The sequence below is a fragment of the Anas platyrhynchos genome, chromosome 2 (assembly GCF_047663525.1).
Source record: "Anas platyrhynchos isolate ZD024472 breed Pekin duck chromosome 2, IASCAAS_PekinDuck_T2T, whole genome shotgun sequence".
NCBI classification, from domain to species: Eukaryota; Metazoa; Chordata; class Aves; order Anseriformes; family Anatidae; genus Anas; species Anas platyrhynchos.
Genome location: NC_092588.1, coordinates 145,758,981 through 145,774,947, shown reverse-complemented (window position 1 = coordinate 145,774,947; position 15,967 = coordinate 145,758,981). Strand labels below are relative to the sequence as shown.

General features: G+C 40.0%; 1 protein-coding gene across 3 annotated transcripts in view; it reads right to left on the bottom strand.

The window, feature by feature from the left end:
• CCNY (cyclin Y) overlaps nucleotides 1-15,967 on the bottom strand; it is a 124,859-nt gene that overhangs the window by 30,918 nt on the left and 77,974 nt on the right. For 2 of the 3 annotated variants that reach the window (XM_027450481.3, XM_072033809.1), the window contains exons 3-4: nucleotides 13,494-13,528; nucleotides 2,355-2,455 (exon numbers count right to left, since the gene is read on the bottom strand). In XM_027450481.3, the coding sequence (XP_027306282.1) occupies nucleotides 2,355-2,455; nucleotides 13,494-13,528 (136 nt within the window). The remainder of the gene's footprint in view (nucleotides 1-2,354; nucleotides 2,456-13,493; nucleotides 13,529-15,967) is intronic. The other variant, XM_038173613.2, reaches the window with a different exon arrangement.

The following is a 15,967-nucleotide window of genomic DNA, read 5'->3' as shown; positions in this document are numbered from 1 at the left end:
CTCTATATTTTTCTTCCAGAATTTTTACAAGAAAATCAACACACCGCATGTTAGGAAAGTTATATGTTGGAGCTACCAAGTTAGTAGAATTGTAATTGATTTCGGTATTTTTTAAAAACATTTTTTCTCAGTTGAAAATAAATGTATTTTACTGACTTTTTATAAGCACTATAGCTTTCACTGGGCTACATCAGCTTTTAGCTCAAACTTGCTTTTAAAACTGATTTTTTCTATAGATATATGTAATAAGTTAAAAAATACTGTGTACCCATGGACTTTTAAAAGACACAGCTCTCGCTGAACATAAAAAACAGATTTATGAATGAATTTAATTTGACTGAAAGCTATTCAGCGAATGAATTAGTCCCAAAATTTAATTTTAAATTATGCCCCCAGGAACATACTTGCAGCTCCAGTTCACTTTACGAAAGTGGATGCAAGAGCATACATGCAGAGCTCTGCTTGGTGCCCATATTGTTGCTGTTGTAACAAAATAACAAATTAAGTTTAGGAAAATATTTACTCTTTAGAAATCTGTATCAGAATCTGAAGGTCTCTCAGAGCTGTAACAGATTAACTCAGCCCGATTTGTATTCTGCTTTTCACACACTGGTTCAGCTAGCATCCAAGGGGCTGTGACAGCGGTGCAGAGAGCAGCTTACGCAGCTTTCCATCGCCCTCCCCTGCCACCCCGCACGCTCTGAAGACCTCCAAGAGACATGCTAATATTTTAAACCCACCAGTGCATAACATGACCCAGAGGAAATAAATGAGCCAGCCAAAACGTAGCCCTTATAGATCTCCTTATGTGCAGTAGTCATTTGTCTGCAGCGACATCCAGGAGGGGGGCAGGAAATGAAGCTGTACTACAAAAACGATAATCCTGTGGTCTCCCAACCCTTAGATCTGCTACTTGTACAGCCAGACGGGAGGGAAGAGGAGGAAAATACTCAGAGGCCAGAGGCCAGTTTCTCACCCCACATAACCCCTTCTCTAAACTCTCCGACCCCGTGCAGCTGCCTGCCAGCCCCAGCCCTGCTGCTGCCCCTTTCCTCCCTCCTGACCCTCTGCTCTGCCCCCAGATGCCACCTCCTTGCCCCCAAGCTCCACACCCCAGGCTTGGGTTTCTGCCTCCCCTTTCATGGCTCTGTTGCTGCCCACCAACACCACGTCTCAGCTGCTGCCACAAGCCCAGCTCTTCTTTCCACGAATGGGCCCAGTTCCTGTGCTAAAAGGGTGCTGAAACTGGCCGTCACCCCAAGAGGCTGCACTTAAAAAAGCTGCATGAAAAGGATTATAGAGCAGAAAAGTATGAAAATCCCAGAGGGAAAAAAAATATCAAAACCTTAAAATCATTTTCCACAGCCCATCTGAATTATTTTTAAGTTACTCATTAGAGAAGCTTGAGGAATGCAAGACTGTATTTCAGACAGAAATAGCTGATAAGGAATTAGGCATTGGTCTGCAAATCCTTTCTCCACTCCCCTCCCTTTTTTTTTTCTTAAACAGAATAATTGAGAATGTGTTTACTGACCGCCAACATTTCTCTCTCATGTAAATAACTTTATAACATAGATTTGGACTTCATAAATTTTTGCATTGGATTAGATTAAGAGCAAACAACTGAAGAGAGTATCTACAACCATAATAAACAGCATAAACAGTGACTGCACATTCATTTTCTCATTTTTCCCTTCGCTTTACAAAGCGTAAAGATCAATACTTTATACACATCAATTTTGTTTCTCTCTAAACGGACACAGGCAGCAGTGAAACCTGAAATGAACATCTGAGACGTCACCCAAGTATAAGCCCATGTAGACACCACAGACAAAGCTCCCCACTGCTGTGCAATAAAGTGTTGGTGTCTCTGTACTCAATAAGGAAATAAATCTGGAGGCAATTCATTCTCATTTCAAACAGAAAATTGAAGAAAAGCTTAGCAAATGAACATTTTCTCATGAACTGAAAAAAAGCTCTTCAATTTCAGCAGATTTCAGATCTTTAGCGAATTCTGAAGTAAGTACTCAAGTAACCTTCTGAGGACTTATCCAAAGTGCACAGTTGAACATGGAATAACAAAGATTTCAGCTTATAGAGTTTGAGAGACTTAATTGCTGCTTGCTTGGGAGATATACAGTATTGGGAGTTTGATTACACACAAACCTAAAATCAGAGAAATATCCTTTGCTCATTCTATTCATTGCATCTTGAGCATGATTGGATTAAAAAGACTTACTGCTTCAAAAACTAAGCCCCTTGTGAAGATTGCTTAGTAATGGTTCAGATGTGTACACATATGTAATACATAATGTAGTTTCAAGTTAAAAAATACACAAAATTATTGAACCCACCATTTGATGGTATACTTGAGGTTTGGTTGACTGACTGTGCTGTCATCCAGGAAAATAGTGGAGCAGGAACTGTACTTCCTTCTCAACTGCCCAGGAGGATGCTATGAAAAACATGCAAAAGAACAATAGCAATTATGTAACACCAAAACATTTTTCTGAGGAGATGTAAGAATTTAGAGAAAACAAATTTTTCCGTCTCTCACAATGACGCACACAGTAATGTGATCATGTTTTGAAGCAGTTCAGAAAGTTCAGAAATAATTACTAGTGCAGAAGTCACAATTCCTGCCTGAGCCTTGCCTAACGCTTTCTTCAAGTCCCAATCTCTCCTCCTTCCCTCTTCCCCAAAATGCCAGGCAAAATCTTTATGCAGAATTACTCAAATCAAATACACAGATTTGGAAATAAAATATGTACAAGATCTATGTTCCTGTCCTCATTACAAAAGAACAAGTGGAAGAGTGAAAAAGATACCACATTAAAGACTGATTTAGAAACAGATGCAAAATGATGCTTAAAGAAAATTAAAAAAAAAAAAAAAAAGCAAAACAAGCCAAACAAAAATAGGATGAAATAGGGGAAAGAGGTCTTTACAGTGAAATTACTAACAGCTTTAAAAATTAATAGGGAAAACTCAGAAAAATCAGTTCATTAAAATAGAGTGTTATAGACAGGAAGAAAATTGATCTACAGAAGTAAGAGAAAGTACATATGCAAATAAAAATAGATTACATATCTCAATAGAAAAAGTTTTCAAGAAATTTCAATTCTATTTCTGCACTACTGAAAAAAAAAAACACATTGGAAAACACAGCAACAAAATGACATTTGACAATACTGCTTATTTCAGAGGATTTTTTTGTTGAGAGGGTTTCTCCTTCAGCTGTTTAGAGCAGCCAGAACTCCACCAGTCTAAAGAGAACAGTTTAATCGTACCAGCTAATAGCTCTCACAGTCCTTAATGCTCTTTGATTTCATCCTTGGTTATTCTACCTCCACTACTGAATAACTTGACCAAGAAGAGCCTGTATCAGTGAAGTTAAGGCACCTCAAATTACACATTGAACTTACAGCAGGATACATTTAAAATGCAGCTGGCACACTCACACAAAGTTTTTAATTTGCCTTACAATGAATGTTGTTTCAGCAGAGTCCAATGTCAGTACCACCACCAGTGGAAGCCACAGAGATCTACCAGCTCACCACAATCTAGGCTCTTCTGACTCCCATCTCAGTACATCTTCCCCTGCCTAATCTCCCAAACAGATATTATTAAAAGTGCCAGCACTCCATCATCTCCCTAATGTTTCGTGTTCCATTAGTTACAGACTTGTTAGCATTCATTAGATACAGAAGAGACAAGACTCCTGGTAAAACCCACATGCATCTGAGTCATCCTTCTTTTTATTTTTCCCAGCTACGAGCAAAAGAGCATTCAAAGTCTTCCACCAGTTGAAAAAAAATATTTCTGATGAAGCTGTTACAATAGTAGGAACATTATGCTAAAATGATTCCAAAATTCACCAAGAAATTCTATGAAGATCCACAACTTGATAATCTGTAGGCTGAGCTGCTTTTCTTGGGCTACAAAAGCTTAGTGGAAAAAAATGAAAGAGATTTTGTCCCCTCAAAAATTCTCCAAGAGTTTGGAAAGGTACTTTGTAATGCTTTGGAAGCTCACAATCCATCTACCTTCCAACCTATTACGTGCTAAGCAAGGCAACAGAAATAGAAAATTTAAAGCACTGGAGGTGTTAATGCCAACTAATGCATCATCCAGCACTGATGTATATGGAGAAAGTGACCAGGGCTCTGGTGATTTATAGTTTTTATTCTACCACAGTGTGGTTCATATTTCTGGGTTAGTACCTTCCACAGGTATGATAAAAACTTAAAAAACACTGAAAATGAGACTGCTTAGTGGTCTGGAAGGGTGGGAGGTACAGATACATCGACATCATAAAAAAAAAAGCACATGGAAAGTTCTAATTCTACATTAAATGCCTATGCTTTAAAGGTTGAGATGGAATTTAAGATAAACAGACTTGACCCATTTGAAGCAAGCATGAGTAAAAACAGAAAACAACTCTGCTGCAACACCACTGTCAGACTTAAATTTTCTTATGCAAACAGAACTTGAATATTTGATGCATGTCGATAATTAAAGCCACACAGCTTTTTTTCTGAAGCTACCACATCACAGAGCTCCCCACAGTTGTTAGGCTTAGAACTTTTCACACCTCAGAGAAATATGTGGTGTCTCATGCCTCGCTTTCCATTCGTAATGCCTTGGCAGTACGGGGTACTTCTCCCAGCCTGAAAAGTGGTGCCAAGCGTAAGCCTCCTCCCTTGGACATCCACACACACTTGGGCCCTGTGAATAACCAACCCATCGACAGAGCAACATTCCCAGCTTTACTCTAAGCTTCCAAGCCTCTACTCTTACGTAGCCATACGTTAAGACAGATAACATTTCCTGCCTTTTCCAAATCCCTGGAAAACACCCCCAGTTTCGTATTCTAGCTTGACTAAGCTGGAAGAAATCCATGGTCACACAGTCCAGGCAAGTAAGCTTTTCTGAGCCTCCATCAAATGCTGCAGGTGAACCTTCTCCATTCTTGCAAATTATTAAAAGTTTACTGAGCATCACCTCAGTATCCAGCACTGTCCTATACAGACACCCCACTTCCACGTCCATTTCAATGTCCTCCCACATCATACATGAGCTTAATGCCTTCACATTTCAAATGCATCATGCCTGCCCACATCATCTTCCATTTAGCAAGGTCAGAGAGGCTCTAAGAGAGAAAAAATGGAAGAGCTGAGACACAATATAGAACCTTCGAAGAAATTAGCCAAACCCTCTAACATTAAACCTACTACAGAAACTACTTGGAAAACTGTACTCTGCTTACCCAAGGATCATGTTCAGGTCGGAAGGCTGAGGGAGAATCCACAGAGGTCTCGCTTACTCAGCATTAAATATTGAGCAATAACTTTGATAACAGAATCAAAGTATTCTCTACTGAATTTACAGATGGCATTAACTTGGAGGACTACATATGTATTAGAAAACAGGGTTATAATCCTGAGCAATCTTGACTAACTTGAGAAGTGGTCTGCACAAAAATATAGCCCTGCAATCCATTAAGAACAGATGCAAGGCTATACGCTTTAGAGCAGAACCATCTGTCTAAATATGATATGGCTGTTGAGGCTGTTATATATAAACTGTTGAGGCTTTCATCAGATGAAAAAAGGATGAGTAGATCAAGCATATCACATGACAACAAATATTCTCTTTTATAAAAAACAAAGAAAAATATCACGCAGGAGTTATAAATAGCGCTACCATGTGTGCAACAGGATGGAGCACCCTTTCACTTGGCTCAGATGGAATACCACGTCCAGTTTTGACCACTGTATTTCAAGAAAGACTAATTTCTTTGATGATGAAAGATGAATCAACAGGAGAGAACATCGAGATTAATTGGAGGTTTGAAAAACTTGATTTAGAAGAAGAGACTGGAAAACAGAATAGTTTATTCTAAGAACAAAACAACAATGACCTCTATGTCATATTGAAGTGATTTTCAAAGAAGAGAACATTGTTCTCCACTTCCATTGATAAAGACATAAGAAAGCTTATATTCAACTAGGGAAAATTCAGATTGGACACAAAAGGGTGAGAGGACATAATGGCAAGAAAACAAATTAAAAAAAAATCCATTTTTGAATGGCAGGTATAGCTAAATTCTGGCTTGAGTGACTTGAGCAGTTGCAGAATTTCCATCACTGAGAGTTGTAAAGAAGAGGTAAAGCAAACATGGCAGGAGTAGCTTAGCTGTGGGATTCAGCTCTGAGGCAAGAAATCAGACTGAAAAATCTCTTGAGATGAATTCGGGACCAATTTTCTATCATTCTGTGATCTCTTTTGGAAGTGAGATTTTTCTAGGTCTTTACTCCAGAAGCAGTTGTTGTTTCTCTCATTTCAACCAAAGATCATTAAGGAATGCTGACAATATAGGTTATGATGATAACATAACAGCTTTTATCTTGTGAAGTTTCTTTCTTTACAGAAAAAGATCTATAACGGAAAAAAATGCTGTTTTAACTTGCTATGTTTTTACACATGTTACAGAACAAGCTCTAGGAGATCAAGACCCGATGTACTTCCTTTAGCAGCAGCTGTCTCTAGCTCTTAAAAACAGCAGTTTGGCCCTCGTGCACAGCTAGTACAAAGGAAACATCACTGCTTGATTTCTTTTCCGAGCTTCATCCTAGAACTTTCCAACTTTCCAAATCATTTTTTTTGATTTTGTTTTGTTTGAACAATATGCTTTACTTGAATCTTACATGAAATGCATCTTATCGGTAATGCAATGGCTTGGTTTGCCTGGTTTTTGACTTTTCTTAGCAAAAAGCCAGAGAAATTAAGTCACAGAGTCATCTAGGTTGGAAGAGACCTCCAAGATCACTGAGTCCAACCTCTGACCTAACACTAACGAGTCCCCCACTAAACCATAAGTCAAAACCATACAAGCTCTGCTGAACTGTCTCTATGTTCCTGCTATGACAGAAATCACAAGACATTCCTAACTAATTCAGGTTGCCTATACACACGAGGATGACTGTCTTGCAGGCTTCATCTTCAAATCATTCAGAGATTAAACTTGAATTTGCAGGGACAGGGGAAGTGTTAACACTTGTTTTGATAAAAGACATTTCAGGGTGTCCTTGGGCAGAAATACGTAACAGAGAGGTGCCCACTGAGCAAAACCCACACACAGAGTTGACCAGAACTGAGAGAGGCCAGCCCGGTGCTGGATGCGCTTTAGCAGCCCTTGTGTGGCGCTCTGCCCTGCCGCTCAGCAGGGTTTGCTCACTGGGGCACAGCACTGCCCTAATGAAGCCATCCAGCTTTTATAGCAGAGCTGGCCTTGAGCCAGTCAGCTTCCAGTCTGGCAGAGGAGTTTGTCTCTTTCAGTGCTCTTTTCCACTTGTCCATCAAAAGATAATTTGCGGCTTCTGCCTTAAATAATAATGGTGCTGTCTCTTCGTCCATCACACCAGGTGTAAGTTACTGCACGATTGTAGAAGGAATTTTTTAAGCAGTATCTCACCCGTGGAAAAACTGAAGCTGGCTTGCGCCCATCTGTGGAGTTATGTCCATTAGCTTCAATGCAACAGAGACTGGCCAAAATGCTACTAGGCAAAACTGGCATGTGAACATGCACGTGAAGCCAAATTACAGCAGTAAGCAGGGCTGCTTCTAACTTGGAAAAGGGAGGCTCCTAACTTGGGATCTTTTATTGCTTCAGGACATGATTTAGTACTGACAAGATTATTCACAGAAGCAACATGATCTTACAGGTCAACAAAGTGCTTTCCAAAAATCAGGCAAGCCCTGCAAGCCTCTGCGCTGCTCTGTAAAATCCTGCATTTATTTTCACCTTGCATAACTTTACACTACAGCACAATTGTCTATATCTAGTGGCTACAGGGGGGTATATTCACCTGAACAAAAGCTACAGGAAACCGCACCATCATATACATACACTTCTCTGTCGACATTTACAATAATAAAAAAAAGACCAGTTCAACCACTCTGAAGCAATACCTGTTGTATCTTACCCATCTGTGACATGATTCAGCCTTGTTCTCAGCTGATTAGTCTCACCAATGTTTTGATAACGTTCAGAACTGATGCCTTAGACTAGATCTGTACTTGCAGGTTTCTTGAGCTCTCAAAGCTTGTCTTTCTTCATGTCTACTACAGAAAACTGTGTTAGGGTACCACCGAGCCCCAAGAGAGCTCATCAGCCATTGGCAAACCCTTCTGTAGCACACACAGACCCCACTAAACCACTGATAAAGCACCTTGCTTTCCAAACCTGAAGAGATTAAATATTTTTTGGAACACTAAAAGCAGCCCAGAGGCTTATATTTACATAGCATATAACTGCCAGTGTTGTGCAATTTGACCAGGAAGACTTTACTAGGCTCCCAGCGCAGCAATTATTACACAGTAATCTTGCAAAAGAATTCTGCCATCTACTTTCATTCCACCTTAAAAGTTATCTTTGCTTCTACCCCTACAAAAGTTTGTCACTTCATATAACATTGCATTGAGGCTGATAGGAGAGGTTAAGAAGTCTTCAACTTAAGAAGAAAGAGGATGAAAAATATTAGGAAAAGCATTTCAAAGAATAAGTTCAGTTAAGGCATCAAAGAGAACCTGTTGATTCTAATAGGAAGCCTGAAACAGCATTTGTTAGGAATGGCATTGGTATAGGGAACCTGCCAGATGGGCCAGATGGACTATAAAGGCTCCTCTAGACCTGTGTTTTTTGTGATCTTGCAGTGGAGAGGAGCAAAGACCAGATTAAGCAATCTCTAGGAGAGCTGCAAGAGTACCCAAGAAGCCTCTAATCTATCTTCCAGTTTATCTTGTTCTTCTCTTTGAGTGAGGAATGTTAATTAAAATATCTCAAGGAATTTGGACAGCAATTATAAACTCTTACAATAGGCAGCCCGAGGCAGTCCACCTCACAAAAACATCTCATATTTTATATTTTGCTTTGCTTTTTTTCATGGATTCAAGTACCTTTCATGCCATGTTCCCACTTCAGCATGTACCGTATTTACTCTCCTAATCACTAGCTGAAAGTATTTGATTACCAGTCATATGCCCAGCAGTTTCACAATAGGAAAGCAGAACAGCCTCTTTATCCACTCTGACAGGAAAATTTGGGGGCTACACAGGAGCAAATACCATACATCACTTCAGGCATGCTAAAACGCTCACAGAAGTTGCTTGTGCCACACAACACACACAAAAGGGCCCCTCCGTTCTCTGCAAGTCCCCATCAGCAGGGCTGCCAGTGGGAAGAAGCCTCCCCTGAGGTGAACCACGAGAGGATCGCTTACAGGGACTGGGTTTCTGGCATTCGTGATGCCCAGGAACTTTTCCCCAGGATGCTGAAAAAAAGCTTTGGTCTATATACAGATGTTTATTTCTCTTCTTGGAATGATAAGATGGTATTCGTCTGCTGGAAATCTGACTGCCCAGTTCCCAGGTCTGCAGATAGTGGAAGCACTTCCAGATCCCTCAACAAAATGTGCAGAAAGGAAGCTCTTGCTACAAGGCTGAAGAGTCTTCAGAATGCAAAAAAATAGTGCTCACGAGAAATTTCTCTTTTCCCAGAAACAGCAAAAAAATATCCCTTATTTTTACTGGCTATTACTGTTCATAAACATGGAATAGGCTTTAAAAGCCTCTATTGTCAAGGAGAAGAAAATTATTTGGGAAAAAAGGATTTTCATCCTGTCTGAAGGGGAAAATTTGTAGCAGAAACTTGACAAGGAACAACTTTCCCTTCCCCTGCCCTGCTCCTTTCTCCTGGAAGAAAAAAAAAAAAAAAAAAAAAAAGATAATAAGAAAAAAAATCCAGCCAGAACAAAAACCTAGCTACTGCAGGTAATAATAAGAATCCACTCCTTCTCCACCCTCCCCTTGAAAACATAAAACATATCTTCCTGTTGGCTCTCCCTGTACAGGCAGAGGCACTGATGCAATCTCTCGTCACTGAAGAAGGAAATGTCTCTATCTCAGTCTGCATCTTTATCCCCCTCAGCAGCTTGACTAAGCAGATTAAAAGAACAGACAAGCGCACACTGAAGAAGCATTAAAGGCATAACAAAAACCAACTGCCAGCTCAGTGAGGAAGGACAGCAATCGGCTGCAACTGCTCAGGCATTAAAATAGGCTGGAAGAAAGCGAGCACAGCAGATACCCTGTAGGTAGGTGGCTCCCTCGCTTAGCCACAGGCTTCCAGCCCCCTATGAAGACGAGCGCTGCAGCCGTGCAAAGGTTTCAACACCACCCCAAGGCTGTCATCTCCCTGGGTTCTGTGGGAAGAGCGAGAGCTGACGGCTTCTCCACGGCACCCTGTCATCCCTGCTTTCACTCCTTCCCCCTTGCCTTCCCCACCCAAAAAAGAACAGCTGCTGGCTTCTTCCCTCACACCTACTGACAAGGTGAGTCTGAAGCTTGGCAAGTGCCAGCCCCTGACAAAGCACAATCAACCAAAGCAGGAGCCCCCCTGTTTGGATTTGGGGATAAAAGGAAACCATCCAGCCAATGAAAATATTCTACAGACAAAAGCAAGCAAGAAAGGAAAAGAACAATGGCCTGAGATCATACTGAGAAAGTGCATTTCTAAATGAAAACCGTGACAGGAAAATAAGAGCAAAATAAACTATTTGATAGACATTCCTTTAAGCTTCCAGAAAATTATTCCAGAAACTGCCACAAATTGTTACATATGATCAGAGAGTCAACTTCAATTTATTTCTCATTTTTCCTGGGTAACAAATTAAATCTGTATATATGTAAGTTATTGTTCTCATCTGTTACTACATGGGCCTAGACAAGCCATTAAAAAAAAGGAAAAGGACAACATTTCTTCATACTTCTCTTGCTAACCACATTGATTAGCTGGGAGATGTTCAACTCTTCCTGCAAAATAAGTAGCATTCCACAAAAAGATTAAAATAAAAGTCTTATAAAAGCATTCCTGATTATTTGATACAAAAGGAGACTAAGTATATGCAGACTTACAAAAGAAGAAAAAAAGATGACGTTATGGAAAAACACAAAAGTGAAGAGTGCTGCATGATGGTGAGGAGTTCTCGTAAAAGAAAGAGAAAACAACACTCCAAAATTTATGTTCTCTGGCTTGATTCCTTCAGAGCAGATGTGGGGACTGAGCACCAACAAGGAAACAGATGAGTAGCAATAGCTCCTGTTAGAAATGCACTTAACACAACAATGAAAAATGGTGAAAAAGAAATGATCAACCAATATATGTATTGTATACTGTAAATTCACTTATCATGTAAATACTACCCAAGATTTATCACTTACAACTGTTAAATCTATTTTCCTTGCATTTCTTCAAACAAGGCAGTCTAGGGAAATTACAACAGCTCCCTGCAGTCTACAAACCACTTCTGCTAAGACCTCATGTAGAGCAGGCCACAACCACCACTTCAAAAACGATCACCAGCTTCTGCGTCAACTTCAGCAGACCCAGTTCTTAGGAGGTGCTGAATGAACACTCACAGGTGTGCTCAAGTCAACCGTATCTCAAATCATCTCATTAGCTTCTATGTCATAGGCCACAGTTGAAAATATTGAGATTATCTTTGAACGTTGGCTAAAAACTTTATTAACTTGTAAGAACATAAATCTAACTATAGTAAGGACTTCAGCTTCGTAAGGTTTTTGGTTTTATTTTTTTTCTTTTTTGAGATATGTAATTCAGAAGAGGTACTTTGAAAGTACAAAGAGATTGGATTTTAGTCGTAAACCAGACTGAGGAAAGTTTACATCTCTGCAACCTTAGCTAACGCTCTAAATGATACTTGAATAAAAGAAAAATAGGAAAGGGTATATTGCTTAGGGTATCAGCTGTACAAGCTGCTACATCTAGCCCCCAACAGCACAACTCCTCAGGTCATCCTCCTCCTTTCTGCAACAAGTCCAGTGTTGCCTAAAAATGTTTTGTACCAGGGTTTCCAGTAGTGTGCTTACAGGAGAATTTGTAACAGCCATTTCTGTTCCATCTGCCATAGGAATCCATTCCCAGTCTGCCTGATGCAGAACACATCTTTTACATGGCATGAAAAGATTCTGTGACATGTGAGAATTTTACCCATGTGGCAAGGTGGCCTGACACAGAAACTCTGTCAATACCTTGATTTGCAGTGCCTGTGTATTCCTGTTTTTGCTTTGAACTCTCCAAGTTTGAAGCTAAAAAGCCTGTTGGAAGTTACAGAGCTCACATTATCAATTTTACAGGGACCCAGCATATTAACTTCACAATTTTATAACAATACAATGGCAATGCAAACTACCCTCACATGCACTGCAAACAATCAGAATGTTTTACAGAGGAATAGAGGCTGGGAAGCACAGAGAACATCTGCTGACCTGCTGCAGCCAGCCCTACCAATTGAATAAACCTCACAGTATTTCACGACTTTCTCGAAATCTTTACTCTTGGGAAACTGAACATCTCAGTTTGCTTTTGAAGTGTCAGAAACCAGTTCTGGTTTTTCACCCTACTCAGCTGCTCAATCCTGCCTCTGTGCCACCCTCCCTTTGTGCAGGTGCAAGCACTGAAGTAAATCACATTTAGGAACAAAATCCATTTTTGCTTTTAGCTGTGCTGAATCTACCTGCACGCAGGCCCTAATCCAGTTTAGTCATAGCTGCACAGACGTTAGCACCAGCACAAAGGGAGGGAGAGTAGAGGATATAAACCAAATCTGCTGCTTTCAGCAGCTTTACCAGCTTAAAAATGATTCATGAAATGGACTACATTTCCAGATCGAGAGAAGTTTGAGAACTCTTCCCCATTTCACCCTAAAGGCAAACACCATTTGAGAAACAATTAGCTCTCTCCCTCCCCAATTTTACCGGGGCATGAGTCCAGAACAAGGCTTAACTTTCGGGGACCCACACTGGTTCCAGGTGCTTCGGTAGTACAAGCAGTGGCAAAGAGCCTGATCCTGCACCCAAAGCAGGCTACAGGAGACTTGCTCTGAGCGTCCCTGGGAATTCAGTTCTAACATAAGAGAACTGAACTGAACTGAAAAATGCCCACGGCACAGAAGTGTATCAAAACCCCATCCTTGTACTCAGCACGCACCACATGACAAATACACATTTACATTGCATCAACTCTGCTCAGGCATTTCAAGACTTCTGTGTAAATATGAAATGCTACAGACTTTCTGCCAACAGCAAACATACATACAAATACAATTTAAAGTTTTGATTTATTTTTTTTTTTATAATAATTTTCAAAACCATGCTGATGTTTGCTGCTCTTCATCCCAGGTAGCAGTTAACCTACAGACACTGGCTGCAAGAATGACACTGTCCTCAAACCAACAGACCCATTCAGCTAGCTCAGTAGGCAAGACCTATCCTTCTGGATCCTGATGCAGAACAGACATTTGAAGCATCAGCGCTCTCTCACCAATATGGAAATAACGTGTGAAAACTCTTATTTACTGTATAATATAGACAACAAGGAGAAAGCTGCATAGCGAGGCATTTTCACTTACGTGGTTTATATAGAGACTCTTGCGTTTTTCTCTCACTGCAAAAAACACAAAATATGATAGAAATATTACATGACTATTTTTCCTGATTAAGCTTGTTATATACCATTCATAATAAAAACAGGAGACTATCTACGTGTAACATTGTCATTGCTTTTGCACTAACCAAGTACACATACATCAAATAGAGAAAAACACGTATCTGTATGTTTAAAGGCATTTACACTCGCTAGTGTGGTGAGGGATTAAAATTCTCATCCTTTTGGGTACTTCACTAGGTGTTGGTCCGCGTGGGGAAGTTAATATGCAGTAAGCTACAGTCTGAGTTAGCAACAGATCCTTCACCACCCTTCACCAGAGATCTGCGTGGGCATCACCCGTGCCTTTGTGCGAGGCACCTTGCTGCAAAGTGGCCTACTCTGCCTTGCAGGTATGAAAGCACCTAAAGAGCTGCACCATGAAGTCAGCAAATTCTCATTGTAGCTTACTGTGCACTAACTCCCACTGAAGAGCCTTGAAACCATATGTGTTACACCACTGGCTTCTATAATGGTAAGGTGCAAGCCTGAAGCTATTACTCATGTCGATATAACAATGTAAGCGTATTACATTGGTGGGTAAGAACTAGTCACCACAAGCAAGGGTTGCAAGTCAAAGCCACAGTTATTAGCCAAAATATTCACAAAGTAAACAGCAGCAACAAGGGAGACAGATGTACAGAGTCTTAATTGTCAGGCAAATACTTATCACAGCTGATTAAATATACTCTATTTAATTTTTTTAAGCACTTTCCCAATTAACTCACCCCATAGAGAGCCCATAGAGCTCCGTTCCAGTGAAAATACCACAGCATTTAGGATACAAGTCTGGAGGCAACTAATTCATAAATCAAACTGCAGGATTAAAGTAATAATGGTTTCATGCTGTAGATGATTAAATGCACTTGGGTGCACTATGAGTTGAAAGCTACGCAACCCAATGCACTTAGCAAAATAAGAGCAATGTCGCAACGACAGGCTAGCCTGTCCATTCCCTGTTGGATGAGAAGCCATTATTCGTGACTTTTTAGAAGCAAGCAATCTCACATAAACAAGGTTGTATGTGTGGATACTGTGAAATAATTGTGTTTAATGCAGACATAAAATGAAAAGAAAATAAGGAAAAACTTTAAAAAATCCTTACATAATTTTCCTCCCAGGGAGCAGAAAGGAGAATCACACATGACAAGATGTTAGCCATGTCACTTAGTACATGCTCAGATCCACAATTATGGACATTGTATAAGAAACAGAATTAAACAGGAGGAGCACAAAAATTCAGATTGTCTAGCGAATAGTTAAACTGCTTGAAATCCTGCTAAAACACTGCACTACACTTACGTTCCATATACTGCATTTATAACCAGCAAGGGACATAAGTAACCTCCAGGGAAACAACAAAATGTTGACAGGTACTCACTTCTAGAACAGAGCAAGTATTTGTCTAGTATTGCATATTGCAATATACAGGCAGTAAACAACTCTGATAAACTGCATGTACACCTAACAGAGTACACAGGTGAAAATTAACAGCTATTAAATACTTAACTGTGTTCAAAATTTCACAGTTAACAGACAACAATCACAATTTTACCATACACAGAATTATTATGGACAAAATTCTATAAACACAGCCTGCATATGAACTCCAAATCCCAATTTTTAATCACCTTTTTTCCCTACCTTCATCTTTATCTTCTGTATTTTTCCTTGTACCCATTATATTATTCAATAAAAGTACAATTATCTATTGACCAAAGCAAGAACATCACTTGCAGCTCATTGCCATTGCTATCTCCTGTCTCCAGAAGAATGTCTCACTGTATTTATACAGACCCCTCACTTCTCACTGTTCAAACACTGCTTGTGCTGCACATTCTTCCAACCACCACCTTGACCTCCTTTCCCTTATTCTTCCCACATAACAGAAATTCAGTTGCCTTGATTGTTCAGTGAGGCAAGAAGGCAGCTGTGCTTTCGTGCTTCTGGACCATTCTGCCACGGCGTGGGGCTCAACTCTTTCCAGAACATATGCTGATGGGAAATAGGGCAGAGCAGAAACCCATTTTGTCACAACTGCTCTCTTTTGTGATCATAAACCTCCTATTAGAAAAAGGACAGACAGCTACTGCAAAAAGGCAGGAAGACACTTCTGCCAGGCTTCCACAACTGTTGTTGTAGAAAGGCAATTCTCTGTTACTTGGCTTCGGTGAGTTTAGAGATGCTTTCTACTGCTTGCGTGGTGTTCAGCAGACCACAGACTGTAGCTTTATAATTAACCATCATTTCACAGCATAAACTCCTAACTACAACTCCAGGCTTTTGACTTTGATGGGTTTTGGATGAAATGATGCTGAACAGATTTAGAGTCACAGTTTAAACAATTTCATGAAAAAAAAAAAGTATTTTATTTCTTATATTTTAAAACTTGAAAGTTGG